Source organism: Eulemur rufifrons, chromosome 24 (genome assembly GCF_041146395.1).
Source record: "Eulemur rufifrons isolate Redbay chromosome 24, OSU_ERuf_1, whole genome shotgun sequence".
NCBI lineage: Eukaryota > Metazoa > Chordata > Mammalia > Primates > Lemuridae > Eulemur > Eulemur rufifrons.
Genome location: NC_091006.1, coordinates 19,120,799 through 19,135,868, shown reverse-complemented (window position 1 = coordinate 19,135,868; position 15,070 = coordinate 19,120,799). Strand labels below are relative to the sequence as shown.

Genomic DNA, 15,070 nt, shown 5'->3' with positions numbered 1-15,070 from the left:
TTTTATTTATAATGTCCAGGACTCCATTCATGGTTATAACATAAATATATGCTAAGTGAAAAAAGCAGATGATGACATAATATATACATTATAAAATCAGAAGACACAAGATGAATATTTTGCAAATGCTGACTTCATTCACTGTGCTTTAAAAGCATAAGCACAACTGCTTGATCATCACTTTGACATTGGTATGTGGTGGCTCCACTGTTCTCAGAAAACTTCCTAATCACAGAAGGTTCAAACCCAGCTGCTGCTGGGACCTAAAGTGATCTCTTGCCAGAGAACTGATGTGCAATCTGATTTTGTAAGCTCAGGGCCAAGAAGTTGGATTTGGCCCAGAATTTGTTGGATTATTTCAGATTTTTAGGGGTTTTTCTCCTCTCCTTGATTAATGTGTCGGCCTAATCAAAAAATCTCCAACATCACAATATTTTTTTAAAATCAATACATGAAATAGCTGATTTTAATATTGAAATAATATGCAACACAGCCCTCTTGTCAGCACATGGACAGGGTCTTCTCTACCTGAGGACAGACCTTTTCCTTCCTGCAAACTGTTTTATAAGTAATGCTGCCACCTAGCAGTCTTCAGGAGAATCACCATCCTGATAGGGCACAGCCTTCGGCAGACACGTTTTAGGTTTACGTGGGATTCACTGCATTTGAACTGGATTTAACCAACGCTTGAAATACAAATTTAACTATCTTTGAAAAATGGTTTTTTCACAGGTATAGGCCTTAAAACCACTGTGTGGCACACAATAGGTTGTTGAAAGCAGCTCAGTCAAGATGCAATGATGGCAAATGTACAGTGCTTGCGTATGTCCAAACTCATCTAATTGTACACATTAAATGGGTGCAGTTCTTTGTATCGATTATACCGCAATATATTAGCTATTTTAAAAACAAAAGTAAATAAAATAAAAAGAAGATTATGACAAGTAATAAAACACCTCCTTTGTAAAACTACTGCAATTGTAGCAAATACAAACCTTCACAGATATCTACCAGGGAAAGTGGAGAAAAAGTATCGATGATTAGTCTCATAGAGGTATAGCTTTTTGATCATAGAACCTCTAGAATTATAAACTCAAGGATTCATGTATGTGTTCAATGGAAACGTAAGTGACATTTTAACTCATGTCAGGATCTTGACTCACAAACTAGGCCAAATTGCTTCTTCATGTACTTTAAATATTTGCAGTTTCACAAAGGTAAAAAATAGCTAACATTTGTGGAGTGTTTGCTATTTGCCCAAAGACTGATTAAAGCACTTTCTAAGCACTGTTATATAACCTACACAATTTTCTGAGGTGCTGTTACTGATACTCATCCCATTGTCATTGTCACAAGAGGAACTGTGGCTTGGGGAAGTTAACAAGGCAAATGAGTGTTGGAGCCAGAATACAAACCCAGACAGTCTGATCTCAGAGCCTGCAGGAAAGGAAAATTTTTTCTTTGGGGCCACAATGTTTTATTACAAAAATAGAATAAAAACTTCAAAAACAAAACATCCTTATTAATTTAATGAACAATTTGTTATTTTTTATTGTTTTCTGTGCGTGGGTTGTATGCAACTTGGAAAAAATAATTCTTGTGGCTCCTAAGGTAAAGAGCTGTGTGAGCCACATCTGCTTCACAACACACCAGGCTCAAAACTAGCGTGAGTTAAATGCAACTCACATGGCAGTTAATGCATAAAAACTCCACCGTGGACCCTCTCTTCAATGCCTGTTGATTGCCTAGATTGTCAGATACTTTGGCCAGTTATGCCATCTCACTCTTTTAGTGACATCTCACCTTTTGATATCTTGAGAGAGAGGTTTCTTCTTGTTGTTGTCATTGCTCTGCATTTAGGTCTCATTGAGCACGTTTGTCCTGTCCTCTTTCACTGAGGCATCTGTGCACAATATTCTGAGGAGACGACTTGTCCAAACATGTCTCTGAACATTATTTGAATATGCTCAGTGCTCATCCAGAAGTAGCATGTCACAGGAAACTCAGCTCCTTACGCCGGGCCAGGCCCCTGTTTCTCAGACTGTAAGGTGCATTCAAATCACCTGGGAACCTTGCTAGCATGCGGGACCTGAGATTCTGCATTTTTATCTAGTTTTCAGATAAAGACGGGGATGCCAGTTGGTGGACCATAATTTGAGCTTGGAACTACCAAGCTTTTCTTGGGTCAGGAGAGAAAATCTGCTTTGATTCCAAAGTCAAAGAAAAAGCCTACCCCATAATGTTCTCATTTTCCCAAGTTTTTATGTATGTGACCATAAAAATCAGGTTTGATATAAACCCAGTCACACATGTTTATGTTTCTAAATAAAGGTACCTACAAAAGCTGTTTTAAAAATAATTGTTTCCATTTGGGACCTAAATCTATCTGTTCAAACATTTTTTCTTCTTGGCTTCAAAGTTTTTGAAATTTATACCCCCTATAGATGCTATCATGGAGTGCCCAGCTTGAAACTTCTAGAATCATCTGGCTATCAGAGAGCTGCCCAACCTCTAGTCCCATCTTGGGAAAGGCAGGTATAAGACCTCTTTGATCAGTATAAGCTAAATCCAGAACTTTGGGCATTAAAGAAACTAAAATCAGATTTTAGAATTTCTCTGGAATTAGCTTCTTGACCTGGTGCTCTTATTTTAATAAAAGCCAATTTAGGAGTTTCCTGGGTTTATTCAGAGCTCCCTTTGTTTCTACGCTCTTCCAGTTACTGTCAGTATCACCCATCTTTGCCTATTTATTACAGAGGCAAATGTAAAATACCTGTACTCGGGTTTCCAGATCAAATCACACAAGAGTGAAATGAATGAGACAGTGTCAGAAAATGACCATTTTCAAAAAAAAAAAAAAAACAGGAATGTTACTGCCTCCCGCCACAATATAAGTGACCTAAATAATGCCATTCAGTCTAGGAATGCATTAAGAGAAGAACAATCCTAGCACCAGGGAGGTGATGGGCTTCTTCTTCTTTGCACTGGCAAAGCCATCTTTGGGGCAGGGTAGTGTTCACATGTGTGCGTTTGAGAGCGGGGGTGGTCACAGAGGTCGTAGTGCAGCAGACGGATGGGTAGTCATGACTTATGAGAAACAATGGAAAAGAGCAACAGGTTTCAGAAAGGTAAACTGAGATGGTGAGGGAGCTTAAAACTGTGTTATGAAGTCAAAGGAAACCGAGGTATTTACTTTTGAAGTGTGTACATGTGGGTTTTGGAGTGGACGTTAGTAAGATCTATTGATGGTGGATGGGTGGATGGATGAATAGACAAGTAGACAGACAGACTGGCTATTGTTTGAATATATTCTACATGCCAGGTACTCTGCTGAACACTCCACATAGACTAGATGTTTTCATTCTCCAAACAAGCTTTTGAATTAGTATTACCCTCATGTGAAGACTGGTAAATATGAGGCATAGAGAAATTAAGTGACCTGTCCAAAGTCGCTGACTAGGTGACCCATACTTTGTGCTCTTCACCTCTGGTTTATAACCCTGTATGACAGGCAGAGAGGTGCGCTACTCACATCTCCCACAAGGAAATGAGCCCTGGCCGGTGGCGGAGGAGTGGAGTTGGCTGGCGGGCTCCAGCGCTGTTTCTGAAGAGGCCCAGCCAATGACTGGAGCACGCAGCATTGTAGGCTCTGGACATTTCTGCCATCGTCTGGGGCTCCTCTAACAGAGGGTCTTTTCTCTGGAGCTCTCTTGTCATAGACTGTGTCAGATCAGCATTGCAATCTGAGGCGCACCCGGCCCCATTCTGCCTCCTCCCCTCTTTCATTTATCACAGGAGTTATTCTGAGCAAACTCTTCTCCCTCCAATGTCCATCTCAGCATCTGCTTTGTGGAGAACCCAATGGACACACCCTGCCTTCAAATATTTGGAGAGCTATCACAGAGAATTTAGAATTGTTTCCTGTAATGCTATGGGGTTGAATGAGGACAAAATGATTGAGCTACTAGGAAAGCAACTTTCACTATACAGAAGGAAGAACTTTCTAACAACTAGAACTGCCAAACAGTGGAATGGGCTGCCTACATTCAGGCCCACGGAGAACTGTTTATCGTAGGAAGGTCATGTGGCTTTACCACCTCCACCCCACCACAGTGCTAATTGCTAAGCAAAAGAAACCAAATTGTTTAGGAAGTCACACCAGAAAGCCCAAATCTCTGATTTTTCAGTGTTTCCAAAAAAAAAAAAAAAAAAACCACCGTATCTGGTTTGATACATCATGCTTCTCCACTGCAGGGGCAGTTCAGTGGTACCTTAAGCCATATTAGCCATTGTCCACATACTTTTTTTTTTTTTAATTTCATCTTATTGTTATGGGGGATACACAATTGCAGGTTACATATGTTGCCCATGTACCACCTTTCTCCCCAAGTCAGAGCTCCAGGCGTGTCTGTTCCCCAGATAGTGCGCGTTGCACCCATCATGTAGGTATGTATCCCTCCCTTCCCCACCCCTCCTTCCCGAGTCAGCACCTTCAAGCGTTACCATTCCCCAAAGGGTGCGCAATGCACTCATTGGTAGGCATACACCCATCCCCTCCCCCACCCCCCACCTCAGTCTGATATCCAATTGGTGTCGTTCCCAGATGTGTATTTAGGTGATGATCAGGGAAACCAATTTTCTGGTGAGTACATGTGATGCTTGTTTTTCCATTCTTGGGATACTTCACTTAATAAAATGGGTTCCAACTCTCTCCAGGAGAACCATAGAGATGTCGTATCTTCATTATTTCTTATAGCTGAGTAATATTCCATGGTATACATATACCACAGCTTACTAATCCAATCATGTATTGATGGGCATTTGGGTTGTTTCCACATCTTTGCTATTGTGAATTGTGCTGCTATAAACATTCGGGTACGTGTGTCTTTGTTACAGAATGACCTTTTTTCCTTTGGGTTGTCCACATACTTTTATTTTTTAATCAGAAAGCTCGTAGCAAGTGAGTTAAGGCTGTGGGTTAATTGTCCTCATGTACTGTTTATGAGATCAAAACCAGACTTCACATGTGCTTGTATCAAATGGACTGAAATATGGGGTTCAACCTCTGACAAAGTTCTAATGACTCCGTCCACTGACACATGATTCTCAAGCTCATTAACTTGTCCCAACAGCCAGAGAACGGAGGGGACACAGACTGCCCCCTTGCAAGAATTTCATGATGGTCAGATTATATATGCAATCATATATTTCAGAGAGTAAAATAAGAGGTGGAGACAATTGGTAGGAAAATCAGTAGCATAACCAGCACAGGGGTCTGCATTTAAGGAGACGTTCATTAGTTGTGCAAATATTTATCGAGCACCGCTAGACTCTCTTGCAGGTGCTGGGTATGTGATGTGCTTGGCAGAGTCCCTAATGCCATGGAGTATACATTTAAGTGCCATTGAGAAACTTGACTGACCCTTCACTGAGAGGAGCAATAAAGCCACAATCCCCCATAGTGATCCTAAAGAGAGTGCCTCTGAGCCACAAACTGATACCTTTTTCCTCTCTCCCTACCCTCGAATTTCTCCCGCATCTCTGGCACTTAGAGTCTACATTTTCAAGAAATATTTTACTGTAGCGCTCTGAAACAAATTCATAAAGTTCACAAGAGAAGTTAAAGAAAAAGCAAGCTCAGCAATATTTGGGGGCTCTTAAAACTGATGATGCAGCTGACCTACTGGAGACGAAGGCAGTGGGAGGGCCCCTATGGGTGTAAATAAATAGGACTCTCTGGTACTGCAAACCCACAGCTTGGGCTCAGAGCTGAAGTCTGAACTCCACCTCCAGGCAGAATGAGAGTCATCTCAGCATCGCTGCTGCTCCTGCTGCTGGTCAGCAGCCTCTCTCCAGTCCATGGTGAGAACTTGCTCTTACATTTTCACTGTCCTTTGAATAGAAAGTCTTCAGCCATTTCAATTTTTTTTCAATTATTTGTGGAGAAAGTCTGACTAATGGGGAAAAAACTTCTCAGTTGCTTCTAGATTTCTAAACGTAAGGTGCTTAGAAACTGGAAGTATTTATATGGTTAAGATGTTTATTCATTGGAGGACGAGATAGTGGAAGGCCAATGTTCATGTGACTTATATATTTAGCTTATATATTCCTGGGCTTTTTCAGATTCGGCTGCTGCTGTAACTAATTTTTTACAATGTATCTCTTCTTTGTTCTGCCTCTCAAGGCAACACCTCTGACTAAACCCTTTATAGGATTTAGAGATAATTGACCTCAACCAGTCTCTTGCAGGGAACATTCTTAATGCAGTTCCATATGGTTAGATCTGATGTCAACCATCGTAAGTACACCAGGGGCACTCAGGCAACATTTTTCAAAGAAGCAGACTTCCAAGTCTAAATGGGGCAGCTGTCTTTGTGTAAATAGATAAATATCTAGTTGCAATGCTAAGTTTTGATATGGCTGAAGGAATAGATTGTGCAGAAAGCAATGCTCTGCTCAGGTTTAGAGGACAAATTTTGTTCTTAAAATGCAGAGAGGTTTTTTTTCCTCTTAATTTTTATTTTGCTTCACATGTTTTCACTCTTGAAGGTCCTCATTTCTCTCCTCCTCCGTGAAGCTTTCCCACTGCTCCTGGCAAAGTTAGCTATTAGTAAGTCTTCTGTTCTCGGGATGTAGTGTAGACCTTGGGTGTAATACAACCTGAGGTAGTATTTTAGTTTTTGTTTTCTTGCCACCCCCAGAAAATTATAATCACCTTGAGAGTTGGGCCTTTTTATTTATAAATACTTGTCAAGGCCAGGCATGGTGGCTCAAGCCTGTAATCCTAGCACTCTGGGAGGCCGAGGCGGAAGGATCGCTCGAGGTCAGGAGGTCAGGACCAGCCTGAGCAAGAGCAAGACCCCGTCTCTACTAAAAAAAAAAAAAAAGAAAGAAAGAAAGAAAGAAATGATCTGGACAGCTAAAAATATAAATTAAAAAAAAAAATACTTGTCAAGCATGGTAGTAAGCACTCTAGATAAAGAGGATTCCATACATGTTTCTTTAAAAATCCACTTAGTTAATACCCATCTCTCACATTTTAATGGAATCTAATAAAATCTAATGGTATCCATGCAGTATTAATAACTTTTGTTGTTGAATAAAAATAGTCTTGAATTTTTATTGTTGGCTTTTGTTTGGTGACGATTTGCAACTGAGATGGAGGGCCAAGATATTAAACAGAAATAAAAAAAAAAAAAGCATCTTTCATGGCATTTTCTCAGAGAGAAGGGGAGGGTCGGGAGGAGTATGATAAGAGAGAGGATTTGGGTACAGCGTGTTATTGTCCCCGGGATGCTGTGATCAGGTCATGCCTTTGGTTTGTACTAGTTGAGAGTGAAGATGATCCGTTGATTGTATGTTGCATTAATTATAACTGAGTTGAAGTCCCTACAAAGGCTGTTCTCAAATTGTATTATATGGACAATCACCTGAGTACCAATATAATGCTATCACAAATTTCAGTAAGTGTTGTGTTTTTAAAAAGCTTATTTTATTTTTAAGGTTTTGATAGAAAACCTTGAAAATCTCAAGCCAAGACAAACAAAAATATGCCAACTAAAGGCATATGAGTGGAAGCACTGACTTGTAATTTTTAAATCTTCAAATGCAGTATGAAAGATTAATAATTAAGTTCCAGTTGTGAGTTATATGCCAAAGGGATGAACATCACTGATTCTGTGTTTGCAGGGGTTCTGGAGGCCTATTACACAAACCTGAAGTGTAAATGTAAGCAAGAGATCTCTGATTTTGTCCAGCCACGCTTTATTGATCAGCTGCAAGTCTTTCCCCGTGGGAATGGTTGCGCAAAGACAGAAATCATGTAAGTTGCAAGGAATAACTCAATATGATTTCTTTCTTCCAATGAAGATCAGACCAAATTCTACCCTACAGTATTCTTACTCCAAATCTCAAAGAGATTGACTTAAGTGTTGCTAAAAATTCTCAAACTAAGAATGACAATTGTTAATCTTTAAGTGTGTTCTTTGCAGCAGCTTGAGTTAAATGCTTTGCAGGCCTGCACTGGCTCATTTTATTCCTTCGACAGCTTTATTAAGGTCTGTCTGTTTTGTCCTTTCCAGGCACAGAAATGGAGGCAGAGGGAGGGAGGTTAACTAACTACCTGAAGCGCACCAGTAGATTAGGAGGCCCACCAGCCAGGTCACCACCCACGTTGTCCCATTCTAAAGCCTTTTCTGCACAACACTGGGAAGTGTTAGGCAGAGCATCTTTCTCAGGGCAGCCCTGACTTGGCTTTCATTGGTAGCTATTCCCATGAACTGTTTTAGACTTTCGGAATGTTTGTAAGGAGCTACTTTTTGTTTGTCCCATTTTAATAACAGTGCTTTGCCTTTGGACCAGTAGTATTCAATTTGTAAACAAGAAATATGGGATGTAAAAAATGTATGGACATTTTTTATTAAGAAGGCATTATACTTTCACTAATGTCTTCACCGGTAAAAGTCCTAACAAAACCACAATGATCACCCCAAAACTCAGACAATGTGAAGCCTAGCCATGGCCTATTTGGGAGCAGTTCCTCTGGCTGTATAAAACACTGGGACTCCTTTCTTTTAATTTGATCTCCTCTGTTATGACTCAAGTCTCTCACCTCTCAACCAAGGGAAATAATGCATCCTAATTTTATCTGCTTTAACTACAAATGTTTTGAAATGATGAAAATTTGATTGCATATCTTCTCATCAAAGTCTGCATTTCTGAATTTTAACCAGATATAGAAATGAAAGCTGCAAATTATGATGAGAAATTCATACCAGTGAGGGGTGAAAATACTGTGAGTCCAGATGGTTGGATATCTGTTTTTCCATCATGAGCTCAGAAACCCACTGGAAGGGTCTGCCCAAGAACCTGTTCCATGCCCTCTGACCTAAGATTCACTTACAAAGCTGGACTTTCAAAGTTAGATGACTGGATCCTTGCTGTTTACCATTTTATAGCTAAGATAAATGACACATCAAGAAATTGTGTTTTGTTTGAGGTCACAGCAGCAGAGAGTAGAGTCTCCCAGTTTCCTATCATATGGGAGACCTCACGTTTCTGTTTCAGTTAAAGCACTTAACACCATGTCTGACACTTGGTAACCGTTTCGGTCACGCTCAAGGAAAGCAGTGGCAAAATGTGTGGGTTCTGGAGTCAGAGACACTTCATCTGAATCCTGCTCTATCATGTATTTGTGTGCAATCTTGGACAAGTTATTTCAACTCTCAAAGCCTCAAGTTCCTCATCAGAAGGTGAGGAAATCGTAGTTCCTCTAGCGCAGGATTTTTGTGAGATCAATTGAGATAATCCATGGTACCTGCTGAGCATGGTGCCTGACGCGTTGTAAGTACTTGATAAATATTAGCTATTAGTTATCATTGTTGCTTTTGTTATGACTTAATTTCTTAGAGCAGAAAAGGCCTTGCTAACTGGTGGTTCAACAAAACGCAGATGTCACTCAGAGCAATCAATCTGCAGCCCCGCCCCTCCCCCCCACATTAAATTTCGTTGCATTTTTTTTGGGTAAAGTGTTCTCAAGAGAGTTTTATATAGCCTATTTTGTTCTCTCAAGCAGAATAGACAAGCACATTTTAAAGATATTGTGATATAACTTTAGAAGCGAGCCAACCTTAGAATCGGCTATTTGGTGCTTCTCCAACTCATGTAAATGTTATCAACAAAACGCTGACCTCTGACACATGACATTCTCACAACTTTGGATGCAGCGCCACCAGCTCACACACACTTCTCCACAAATGGTTTCTTATTCCTCAGACCCCAGGCTACAAATCACCTATTCCAAATACAAAACTGCCTGGCTCCAATTGCACTTCATCTAGGCATATTCTCCTGCCCAACTCTTTTCTTTATCGAAAGTACAGGATTAACTAAAATGTAACACTATTTTTATTTTTATCCTCCTCTCCCCAGACTCTGGCTGAAGAATAAGTCCGTTATATGCGTGAATCCTCAAAGCAAATGGATACAGACAGTAATGAAACTAATACAGAAGTAAGTGAGGTCTACCAAAGGCTTTCAGATTGCAATTTGTACTGAAGGGTTTTCCTTTCCTGGGTGGTCAAAATGGGGACCATTTTGAATTTATAAGGAATTCCTAAGACAAATGCCTGCTTTTCACTACTATTACTTATCACATAGAGTAGGGGTGGCTCATTCCTGAAGCTCAGTAAATTAAACGGGGAGCCAGTATGCATGATGTTCCTTGTTTGCTATCTCCGGGGGAAAGCCACTGTTTCTTGTGGGAATTTCTCTAAACATGACTTTTTTGTTTTTGTTTCACAGAAAAAAATTTTTTTCAACTCCACCAACTCCAGTAATTAAGAGAAGGGTTTCCTGATGCCAATAGTCCCACTAAGAATACCTGCATTCTCCCCTTTTCCATGCTCTGGACTTTAATTTTGTGCTTAGTTGAATCTTTTCCAAGAAAATGAACTTCTCCATACAAATGAGTGTGAGAATATATGTAAAAATCACCCTAGATGCTGGTGGGGCAAACTCAAGCTTCTTCACATACGGTACCCTATAACGTTGGAATTCACATCCTTATTCATTAGGGAGGAAAATTTCTTTGAGAATAGTTGTTTAGTTCTAAATCATGTAGCATTATTTCATTAATACACCTGTTGTTTAATGCTAAATTTTCCTAGAAAATAAGGGAATGAGAATTTAAACCTCAAATCTGAACATGTGGCTTGAATTGAGAAAACCATGGAATGTATTAATATTTCGATCATTTTACACCGTAAGAAAAGCAGGCTTCCAAGAGAGACCAAAAGCTGCTTCGGAAACTGATGGAACTTCAGCCTGACAAGAGACAGAGGCCTCCACATAGTAAATGTCCCTGTTTAAAAACTAACTATTGAGGAGAATGGGGTCCTTCTACTTTTAAAGAGTTCCTTTATATGATTTATTGTCTCAAATTAACAACATTCCAAGATCCCCAGACTTAAATTCATAGAATACTCAGGAAAAGCATTTAAAGGATGATGTATGGATGGATTCTTTTATACATTTACCTTGACAGACTTTTTTTACTCACATCTTTTGCACAGGCTTTTTTTGTTTTGGTCTCATAGCAAAATTTTGAATGATTCCTATTAATCTAATGCCATTCAATCAACTTCATCAAACATTTTACTTAATTATGAGCAATTTATTCTTAACACAGCATTTACTCAAATGTAGACATTCTCTGGCTCTTCACAATGAAAAGTAGGGTTTTATCAGGTTAATTTTTCTTTGCCTATCGCTTGCCTGTTACAGATGATCTAAAATTATATGGCAACAAGTGAGTGAAGTTATTCCTGATATTAACACAGTGGGAAATGCATGTCTACAAGGGCTTCTTTCCCCTAATACTACCACCTACCAATCATATTTCTTCCAGACTTCAAACTCTTACTCAAACCCATTTTCACTGTCTCATTATATTGATTCTTAAAGTTTCCAATGTTTCATTTGACAAAGTTTTGCATTGAGTTTGACAAACAGAAGAAGAAGACATTGGACTCTGGTCCCCTTCCAGCCTGGTGTGTCAGCCTGGCTTCCCCGCCACTGTGTGGAGCCGCCACCGATCCAGACCCTCACCTTACCCTGCTGCTTCGGGGGGTCCACTCCCAGCACACCCAGGCTCTAAGCTGCACCTGCTCCCTCTTTCAATTTCCGCTTTTTATTTTTTGATTTGTTTTGATTAAATGCATTTCTTGGGAGAAAATAAAAGCACCTATCAATACTATATTTTCTGTTGTCTACAATTCAACATTTTTTTATTACAAACACATACACATACACACACACAAAGGGCTTAAAAAATGTCATCAACATCCTGCATTACAGTGTTTTTCAGACTGCAATGTTGACAGCTCAGGGATAACTTCATTCCTTTTAATTTGATTTTGGTCTTCTTGGGGAATGTACTTACACAGATATTCAGTAGCCTCAAATAAAAAATACTGTTTCACATGTGGCAGCCACTATTGTCACCCTAATTTGACATCTCCAGAAGCTGGGACACAGAGTGGTTAAGTAACTTGTTCAAGGCCTTACAGCTACTAAATGACAAGCCAAAGTTCAAGTCCAGGCAATATGGCACCAGAATGCATGCTTCTCACTGCTACCCTGTGCTGACTCTGTAGCAGGTGGATATCATCAGTAAAAATTGAGGCACATAGACATTTACTTGCCCCAACTCATGGAGCTAGTCAGAGACAAATCAGAATTCAAACCCAGGGCCATCTGAGTCCTAAGGAAATACTCTTACTCATTCCACTAGACTGCCTAAAGTCTTCTCTTTCCTAAATGTACTTCTTTTTTTTTTTTTTTTTTTGTTGAGACAGAGTCTCACTCTGTTGCCCAGGCTAGAGTGAGTGCCGTGGCGTCAGCTTAGCTCACAGCAACCTCAGACTCCTAGGCTTAAGCGATCCTACTGCCTCAGCCTCCCGAGTAGCTGGGACTACAGGCATGCGCCACTATGCCCGGCTAATTTTTTCTATATAGATTTTTAGTTGTCCATATAATGTCTTTCTATTTTTAGTAGAGACGGGGTCTCGCTCAGGCTGGTCTCGAACTCCTGACCTTGAGCGATCCACCCGCCTCGGCCTCCCAGAGTGCTAGGATTACAGGCGTGAGCCACCGCGCCCGGCCCTAAATGTACTTCTTACCTCAGCTCCTTTGCCCACCCTCCCTTCCAAGGTCAGGCAAAGCCAGGAGAAGGGTGGGAGCTCCAGGACGTTCAGGCCTCCCTGGCTTGAGACATCCTTTCCTGGGGGATCTGGGCAGCCGATAGGGTGGCATAAAGGCAGTGGGCAAGTATGGAAAGAGAAACAAAAGCAGGGCCCGCGAGGGCTTCTAAACTTGCTTTTCTTACCCCATGAGCACCCATGCCTCAAAAGTCAAAGTAGATTTGGGGCATTCAGGATGATTTGGAGCAGGGAGTTCATCCCATAGTTAGACATAAGATAACTTGTTGAACCTGTTAATGGAGTCTCTGAGGAAAGGTGAGCTTTTGTAGATACGAATGGGTTTGGGTCTGGAAAGGAAGAATAGGGAAACAGTAAGGCAGAATTTAGGTAAGTTATGACTACGTACATGCACAAATTAGTTAAAACTCAAAGTAAAATAGAATTGAAGGGGAACACATGGTAACACTGATCAACACGGGATGTTCAACTCTGGGAAACTGAATGAAGGAGCCACGAGGCCAAGCAGCACCGGGATCTCCAAGTACCAGAACGCAGGGAACCTGCACCAAAGAGGTGGAGCCTCAGTCGTGCAGCTCAAGCCCATCCAGCCAGCAGAGGCCCAGGAGGAGAAGGTCCTGCTCCTCCAGCTGAATGGCCTCAGCCCTCGCCTCCCCACGAGCTGACTCGCCCAGCTGGTGAGTTCTTTTCTGTGTTTCCATGTCCTCTCAGACACAGGAAGTCTCCCCTGCCACGCGACATGCCATCTCACTGCTCCGAACTCTGCAGAGGGGTTGCGGCACAGTCGAGGGCTGTCCTGCTGTGGGGTAAAGTGTGGCGGGACTTTAGAACAGAATGAACATGCTAGTAGAACTGAGGAAGAGGAGAAGCAGGCGAAGTCTGAAGGGCGCCATTTGAAAGAGAAATCAGACCATTTTGTGATGCTCAAGGAGAGTTGCTCCACGTGTGGTCGCTCTGAATCGCACCATCAGCATCACGTGGAAACTTGTTAAAACACATTCTCAGGCCTCTCCCCAGCCCTGCTGAATCAGAGACTCAGGGACGGGGCTCAGCAATCTGTGTTCAACAAACTGTGGTTTAATAAAAAATATACGGTCGGCCCTTATATCTGTGGGTTCCACACTAGTGGATTCAACCAACCGTGGGTCACAAATATTAGGAAAGAAACCCCAAATAACAACACAACACTTAAAATAATACAAATCTTTAAAACACAGTATAACAAATATCTATATAACATTTACATTGTATTAGGTATTATAAGTAATCTAGAGATGATTTAAAGTACAGTATACAGGAGGATGTGCATACGTTATATGCAAAACTCTCTGCTATTTTATGTAAGGGTCTCAAGCATTCTCAGATTTTGGTATAGGGGCAGAGGCTCCCTGGAACCCCTGCCCCCTCAGTACTGAGGGACAAGTATATTTGGTTTTTGTCCCAGGTTCCTGGCCCAGAGTTCCTAACACCCTTGGGATTTGCTGAGTGTCTCTCATTATTAAAATGAGCCCCTTTCAACCATACCTGAGTTCATGGTAATGAGATGACTATTGGCCTGCCCCTAAAATAGCTCAAAGGTGGGGCTGGTAGGCAGAGGAAACTGCCATACAATCAGAAGATTGGGACTCCCCTCCCCGCCACATCTAGGGAGAGCATAGAGGCTGGAGATTGAAGCAATCACCAAATAGCCAATGATTTAATCAATCATGCTTATGCGATGAAGGCCAATATAAAACCGCCAAACTACTAAGTTCAGAGAGCTTCCAGGTTGGTGAAGACATCGAGGTACTGGAAGGGTGGTGCACTGACAGGACATGGAAGTTTTGCACCCCTGTCCCCAGTACCTTGCCCTCTGCATCGCCTCCATTTGGCCTTCCTGAGTTGTAACCTTTATAACATGAATTAAAATAAAATCCCAAGCCCTTTTCCCCACCCCAACTGAACGGATCCCCTCTTGGCCAAGGGGACCCCAGAAAAACTTTAAAACTGTGTTCTTGGCCATAAAGAAAAAGAAGGTCAGACACACCTCAGAAAATAAGATGCTAAATTATTAACAGGAACTGAGGCCATGCCCAGCAAAGGTTAAATCACCTGCAGGCCATCAATTTGCTTAACAAATCACTTGTGTCGGTATATTGTGGCTTGTCTCTGATCAGCAGACTTCCTTATCTTAAAGTAAAACATTCCAAGCCTCTAAACAAAGCTTCATTTCTTCAACCAATTACAAATTAAAGAATCCTTGAATGCACTTATAACCTGTAAGCCCCCCACAGATGTCCCACCTTTTTAGGCTGAACCAATGTACGCCTTCCATGTATTGATGTATGATTTTACCTGCAATTTCTCTCTCT

General features: G+C 41.2%; 1 protein-coding gene across 1 annotated transcript; it reads left to right on the top strand.

Annotated features, from left to right (window-relative positions):
• Positions 1-5,798: 5,798 nt before the first annotated feature.
• On the top strand, positions 5,799-10,357 carry CXCL13 (C-X-C motif chemokine ligand 13). The gene is made up of 4 exons (XM_069456973.1): positions 5,799-5,862; positions 7,690-7,822; positions 9,931-10,011; positions 10,303-10,357. Exons 1-4 carry the CDS (start codon positions 5,799-5,801, stop codon positions 10,355-10,357), a joined length of 333 nt encoding a protein of 110 aa, XP_069313074.1.
• Positions 10,358-15,070: the final 4,713 nt, after the last annotated feature.